This window comes from Vipera ursinii, assembly GCF_947247035.1.
Source record: "Vipera ursinii genome assembly, chromosome: 2".
Classification (NCBI taxonomy): Eukaryota; Metazoa; Chordata; class Lepidosauria; order Squamata; family Viperidae; genus Vipera; species Vipera ursinii.
The window spans coordinates 192,973,373-192,981,341 of NC_139513.1; the positions used below are offsets into that span (position 1 = coordinate 192,973,373).

The 7,969-nt window shown below is 41.2% G+C and overlaps 1 protein-coding gene across 1 annotated transcript; it reads right to left on the reverse strand.

The window, feature by feature from the left end:
• Positions 1-2,420: 2,420 nt before the first annotated feature.
• Positions 2,421-3,496, reverse strand: LOC310636797 (olfactory receptor 10AC1-like; the record flags this gene model as incomplete). Its single annotated transcript, XM_083356900.1, is given in 3 exon segments — positions 2,421-2,578; positions 2,580-3,367; positions 3,370-3,496. Coding segments are annotated over 3 exon segments (960 nt in total). The 3' UTR covers positions 2,421-2,533.
• Between the last annotated feature and the right edge of the window lie 4,473 nt (positions 3,497-7,969).

Here is a 7,969-nt window from a genome sequence, read left to right on the forward strand (position 1 = left end):
CAAGAAAATTGGAGAGATGAAGGGAACATTTAATGCAAAAATGGGCATGATAAAGGACCAAAATGGCAGGGAACTAACAGAGGCAGAAGAGATTAAGAAGAGATGGCAAAATTACACAGAAGAACTATACAAGAATGAGCTTAACGTCCCTGATAATCACAATGAGGTGGTCACTGACCTCGAGCCAGACATCCTAGAAGGTGAAGTGAAGTGGGCCTTAGAAAAGCTGAGCAACAACAAAGCTAGTGGAGGTGACAGTATTCCAGCTGAGCTATTCAAAATCTTAAAAGACGATGCAGTAAAAGTGCTACACTCAATTTGTCAGCTTTGGAAAACTCAACAATGGCCACAGGATTGGAAAAGATCAGTTTACATTCCAATTCCAAAGAAAGGCAATGCCAAAGAATGTTCAAACTATCGCACCATTGCACTCATTTCTCATGCTAGTAAAGTTATGCTTAAAATCCTACAAGCTAGACTCCAGCAGTATGTGGATCGAGAACTACCAGAAGTACAGGCAGGATTTCAAAGAGGCAGAAGAACTAGAGATCAAATTGCCAACATACGCTGGATAATGGAGAAAGCTAGGGAGTTCCAGAAAAACATCTACTTCTGCTTCATTGACTATGCTAAAGCCTTTGATTGTGTGGATCATAACAAACTGTGGCAAGTTCTTAAAGAGATGGGCATACCAGAGCATCTTATTTGTCTCTTGAGAAACCTATATGTGTGCCAAGAAGCAACAGTGAGAACTGGACACGGAACCACTGATTGGTTCAAAATTGGGAAAGGAGTCTGGCAAGGCTGTATACTGTTGCCCTGCCTATTTAACTTATATGCAGAGCACATCATGAGAAAGGCAGGGCTAGATGAATCAAAACTTGGAATTAAGATTGCCGGGAGAAATATCAACAACCTAAGATATGCAGATGATACCACTCTAATGGCAGAAAGTGAAGAGGAACTAAAGAGCCTCTTGATACGGATGAAGAAGGAGAGTGCAAAAGTTGGGTTGAAACTTAACATTAAGAAAACCAAGATCATGGCATCCGGCCCTCTCAATTCCTGGCAAATAGATGGGGAAGAAATGGAGGTAGTGACAGATTTATTTTCCTGGGCTCCAAGATCACTGCAGATGGGGACTGCAGCCAAGAAATTAAAAGATGCTTGCTTCTGGGGGCAAATCTAGACAGCACACTAAAAAACAAAGACATCACCCTGCCAACAAAAATGCGTATAGTCAAGGCTATGGTCTTCCCAGTTGCAATGTATGGCAGTGAAAGTTGGACCATAAGAAAGGCTGAGCGCCAAAGAATTAAGGACTTTGAAGTATTATGGTGCTGGAGAAGACTCCTGCGAGTCCCTTGGACTGCAAGGCGATCAAACCGGTCAGTCCTAGAGGAGATCCACCCTGACTGCTCTTTAGAAGGCCAGATCCTGAAGTTGAAACTCAAATACTTTGGCCATCTAATGAGAAGGAAGGACTCACTGGAAAAGAGCCTAATGTTGGGAAAGGTTGAGGGCAAGAGAAGAATGGAACGACAGAGAATGAGGTGGCTGGATGGAGTCACTGAAGCAGTAGGCATGAGCTTAAATGGACTCCAGAAGATGGTAGAGGATAGGAAGGCTTGGAGAAATGTTGTCCATGGGGTCGCAATGGGTCGGACATGACTTTGCAACTAACAACAACAATAGGCTACAAGTCCTATAATCTTGTATTCTATAGTCTACAACACCATGAGTTAAAGACTTCTGATTGGTGAAGTCTAGGAAGAGAGTTTTCTCTGCTGTAGCCTCTGCCCTATGGATTGTTCTTCCCCCAGAGGTGAAGTGTGTGCCATTCCCCTGGCCTTCCAAAAAGGAGTTAAGGAGTTAAGACATGGCTCTGCAGCCTTGCATGGAGAGCCCAGGGGAGCACACAGCCATGGATTTAGTTAGTCCCCTGAAAATCTTCCCTTCGTTTTTTAACTAATTTTAATCTCTTCTCTCCTCTTACATTTTTAATTTCTTTAAAACTTTTATATATGCTCTCTGATATTTTAACATTGTTTCTGTACACCATTCTGAGTCCCTCTTAGAGAGAGATGGACAGTACAGAAATGTGAAACATAAATAAAGTGTGAGTATGTACGGTTAAGCATGTATACTACACAGACATTTATTTATTTATTTATTTATTTATTTATTTATTTATTTATTTATTTATTTATTTATTTTAATTCCATTTATATCCCGCCCTTCTCCGAAGACTCAGGGCGGCTTACACTCTAAGCACAAATCAATGTGCTTAGCAATAATTATGCCTTGAACAATTGTGACCCATCCACCAAGATGAATTAACAATTAATGTTTGACCATCCCAGGCAGAGGGCAAAGAGAGAAGATTAATTGACGAATCATAGTTGGTGCCTTGGTTTTTTTATTTGTTTTCTTTCCATTAGACAAGAAATATACAAGATTTCCCAATATACAAGAAATATTGATTTCATGGATTCTGGGCTGGACTCAATTTACTTCCTCAGAAATGAGCAGGTCAGGTTTTAAAAATGCTCCAGTTTGGATGACCCAATCTTTTTTTTCAATAACTTCCTCACAGCTCCTTTGATTTCTTTGTTCCTGAGACTATAAATTAAAGGATACAGCAGGGGGGTAAGGTTGGTATAGACAAGGGCTACCATCTTATCTCGATGGGGTGAGTAGCTAGACTTGGGTCGGACATATATGAAAGTGGCACAACCGTAGTGCAAGACTGTGACCACCATGTGAGAGATGCAAGTGGAAAAGGCCTTACCTCGGCCAGAGGAATCATGGATCCTCATCACAGCAAGGCAGATGCAGGTATAAGAGATAAGAATGAGGAGGAAAGGGAGGAGCAGGATGAGTGTGCAAGCTACGAGGAGGGGAAGCTCACTGATATAGCTCTTGGTGCACGCCAAGTGGAGAAGAGCAGGGACGTCACAAAAGAAGTGATCAATATGGTGGGAACTGCAGAAAGGCAAGTGGAAGACAGCCACAGTCAGCCCCAGAGAAACCACAAAACCTCCAAGGCAACAGATGACCAAAAGTTGAAGACAGAACTCTTGGTTCATCACTGCCATGTAGTGTAGGGGCTGACAGATGGCCACATAGCGGTCATAAGACATGGCTGCAAGGAGGAAACATTCAGCTCCCCCCAGAGCTACAAACAAATGCATCTGGGTAGCACAGCCCACAAAAGAAATGGTGCTTCCCCCATTGCTCAACAGGTGAGCCAGTGCTTTGGGAGCAATGATGAGGGTATAACACAGCTCAATGGCAGAGAGCTGACAGAGGAAAAAGAGCATGGGAGGACGGGAGGGCTCAGCTGACACAGCCAAGAGAATCAGAGGTTTCCTGCAAGGGTAGCCAAGTGCAACCCAAGGAGGATGAAGAAAAAGAAAACCCGGAAGTGGAACAGGTCAGAGAATCCAAGCAGCAGGAATCCCATGCTTGATGATGTCTGGTTATTGCTCTCCATGGAATTGTCCACAGACATTAGACCTGCAAGAGAGAAAAGAGTGAGATGAGAGAATATAGAAAGATGAATATGGAAAGATGAAAGTAACCATCCACCCATTCCCAGCAGTTTACTTGTTGTGGTCCAAGTACCCATGGAAACTACTACCGGTAGAAGTAGAAAAGGAATAGCAAACTAAAAACCACCAATGTCCCCAGTTGTGAGGAATGATAGTAAATTGGGAGGTGTGCACAGCTTTCATGTATTTTGTGTAAAATGTATTGTTACTCCTGCAGTATATTCTAGAAAAACGAGATCTTCTTGCATTTCCTTTCTTCTACATCTTCAGAAATCTTGCAAGAAGGAAAGGTAGGCAACATATTCTTCAGACTGCACCCAACTGACTAGATCGCAGCACCCAAATGCGTGAGCTGTGTCTTTGGGGAGCCTAACTGCTATGTTTTCAGAATCCAGAGAACAGTGGAGTTCAAAACCATAGAATTTGGCTCTACTTCTGACAAAGCCACTTTATTCGTTTTATGCCTAATAATGACTTGTAACATCACTATAATACATTATGCATTGGTGGTACTGTTGATGATTATGTTGTGTATTCCATGATGCAACTTAGCACTATTAATATTGTTTAGGTAAAGGTAAAGGTAAAGGTTCCCCCGCACATGCGTGCTAGTCGTTTCCGACTCTAGGGGCCGGTGCTCATCTCCGTTTCAAAGCCGAAGAGCCAGCGCTTGTCCGAGGACGTCTCCGTGGTCATGTGGCTGGCATGACTAGATGCCAAAGGCGCACGGAACGCTGTTACCTTTCCACCGGAGTGGTCCCTATTTTTCTACTTGCATTTTTACGTGCTTTCGAACTGCTAGGTTGGCAGAAGCTGGGACGAGTAACAGGCGCTCACTCTGTTACGCGGCACTCGGGATTCGACCCGCCAAACTGCCTACCATCTGATCGACAAGCTCAGCGTCCTAACCCACTGAGCCACCGTGTCCCTATAATATTGTTTGATTGGGATTAAAAAATAGTAGGAGCTACAATACTGTATCCTAACCAGAAAATGACTTAAGAGTTTTCTAATGAAATAGCTTGATATCCCAGCATCCAAAATCCCCATTTCTTTTCTTATGAAAAGGTTTCCAGTGTGACCTGACCAGTGTGACCTGTTTTCTGATACTTACATTTTACACATAACCTCCCAAACCAAAGAATATTTATTTTATTTATATGGCAAAATAAAATACAATAATTATTTCTTGGATTGGGAGGTCCTGTGTAAAATGTAGGTGTGGAATACAATCATTAAACCTACCCTTTTCCAGAGTAACTTATGCCATGGTACACAAGAATCGCTACAGCAACAGCAACTGGGAGACTATTAATCAGTAATCAGTCAATGGCAATTGCAGGAGGACATAAAATGGATGTAACCAGCAAATGGGAGACTTTAGAGTACAGCAGGGCTTTTTTCCTCATAGAACGCTCAGAACGGCGTTCCGGAACCTTTTTTTGCAAAACAAAACAACAGCAAACAAACAACCCAGCTCCCTTATTGGTTTTCCTAAGCCTATTGCAGGGCTAGCAATCTTGGCTATTTTTTATGACACGTGGACTTCAACTCCCAGAAATCCTGAGCCAGCCATGCTGAGGGGAAAGGGAGAGGTTTCCAAGTTGAGCCATGCTGGCTCAGGAATTCTGGGAGTTGAAGTCCTTGAGTCATAAAAGAGCCTGCACTAGAGGAGGACATAAAAATTATTTACAGGATTACTTCTTTAGGAACTAAATGTTTAGAATCTGAAACAGCTAATTCAGAAAAGCCAACAGGAAAGAACATTTTTCATCTGCTTCTGTCTTTTGGAAGGTAAAACTAGATAACAAAATAATCTATTTCTTATGTTAACATCTCTGCAATGGAATCAGAGTAACAGGAAAGAAATAAGAAACATTTTTCTCAATGTAATATGTCTAATTTACCTGATTCTAGAAAAAAATAGTATCTTTTGTACACTCTTGAAAACTATTTTGAATCTAAACAATTCTTAAGAATGAAATATTCTTAATTTGGACTTTACTTTTACAGTTTGGACTGTTGTGTGTTTTGAAAAATAGATTATTTAGAATCTAGTTATGTTGCACTTCAGTCTTTAAATAATTAACCTAGTATATACATAACAATATATGATGTTTTCCCTGGTGAGCTTAACATCAATAACAACATTTATTAAAAAGGCTAAAATAATTTCTGGGGGTATTATCTGTATAGTAAAATTTTGGACAAGCAGTGATCATGTTACATATGTGCATAAGCGTAGTCAGTAGCATATGCCTTTTTAAAAATATCAAACATGCAAAGAAACAAAAATAAGTCCAAAATATCTGTATTACATCCAGAAATGCCAACTTTGCAACCAATATTTCTCATCCATAACTATGGCACCCTAAGGATACCTGCATACATGCAAATGTTTCTCTGGGATCAGTAACGCAACAGGGATTGCTTTTTCCTTCCAGTAACATATACCTAAAACCAGTTTATTGCATTTGGCAATTGTACTAAAAAAATCTCATTCATTTAATTTGAAATCAAGTGAAAAATTGATTTAAATTATTTTATTAAAACAAATTAATGGCAATTCTTTTATAAAACGTTGCCTCAAACAAAATGAGTTTGACATGCCTGCTCTAGATAGTTGAATGCTCCAAAATAAATTCTAGACCAGGCCTGTACATGCAGCCTACCAAGCACCCTTGGACAGAGCACAGACTTTTTTTTTAAAGTAATAAAATCACCACCACTGCCCTGAAAGTCATGTTGCCTAGTGCCTCCATGGCTTACCATGACCACAAGCTCCAACACTGTAGATGCTCCTCTAGTCACCAAATCATTGATTAGCCACCAGCATTCCTTTGCAGACCACAAAGATTTTTAATTTGGGCCTTTCCTTTCTACAAGATAATAATAATAATAATAATAATAATAATAATAATAATAATAATAATAATAATAATAATAATGATGATGATGATGATGATGATGATGATGAAGAAGAAGAAGAAGAAGAAGAAGAAGAAGAAGAAGTTGGAAGGGACCTTGGAGGTCATCTAGTCCAACCCCCTGCTCAGGCAGGAAACCCTATACCATTTCAGACAAATGGCTGGCCAGTCTCTTCTTAAAAACTTCCAGTGTTGGAGCATTCACCACTTCTGGAGGCAGGTTGTTCCACTGCTTAATTGTTCTAACTATCAGGAAACCTCTCCTTAGTTCTAGGTTGCTTTTCTCCTTGACTAGTTTCCATCCATTGCTTCTTGTCCTGCTTTCAGGTGCTTTGGAGAATAGCTTGACTCCCTCTTCTTTGTGGCAGCCCCTGAGATATTGGAACACTGCTATCATGTCACCCCTCACCCTTCTCTTCATTAAACTACACATACCCAATTCCAGCAACCATTCCCTATATGTTTTAGCCTCCAGTCCCCCAATCATCTTTGTTGCTCTTCTCTGTACTCTTTGTAGAGTCTCGACATCTTTTTTACTTTGTGGTGACCAAAACTGGATGCAGTATTCCAGGTGTGGCCTTACCAAGGCATTGTAAAGTGGTATTAGTACTTCACGTGATCTTGATTCTATCCCTCTGTTAATGCAGCCTAGCACTGTGTTGGCTTTTTTGGCAGCTGCAGCACACTGCTGGCTCATATTGAAGTGATTGTCTACTAGGACTCCGAGATCTCTCTCACAGTTACTACTATCGAGCAAGGTACCACCTATACTATACCTGTGCATTTGATTTTTCCTGCCTAAATGTAGAACCTTACTTTTTTCACAATTGAATTTCATTTTGTTAGATAGTGCTCAGTGTTCGAGTCTGTCCAGATCCTCCTGTATCTTAAGGCTATCTTCTGGAGTATTGGCTATTCCTGCCAGCTTGGTGTTGTCTGCAAATTTGATGAGTTCCCCATCTATCCCCTCATCCAAATTGTTGATGAAGATGTTGAAGAGCTGCACAGACCTCTTCTAGATTTTCCTCTTGCCTTTCCGAGTGAACTCCTTGGTCTGTCATTGAGCAAGAATTGACTTTGTAGGGAAGCATATTATCATTTGACGTATATTTAACATATGTTCTACCTTTATTTACCAATTATATAATATTTGTATGCAATCCACATGGCGGGGTTTGGGGAAACTTACAATAGAAAAAATATATTTTTAAAATCATAAGATTGAAACATCGGCTGGCCCGCACTGCCTCCGCTGCCTGCATTGCGCAGCCCCGCCATATAGAGTGGGCTCTGCTGCTCCCACAGCACCACCCGCGCCAGCTCCGGCCCCAGGGAGGGGAGCCCGCCACCAACACCCTTCGCACCTGTGACTGCAGCAGCACCTCCCCCCCCACCCGCCTCCTGCGCCCGCCAAGATGAGAGTTCTGGCACCTTTTTTTTTTTTTTAGAAAAAAAGCACTGGAGTAGAGTAACATTAAAATGAAGTTT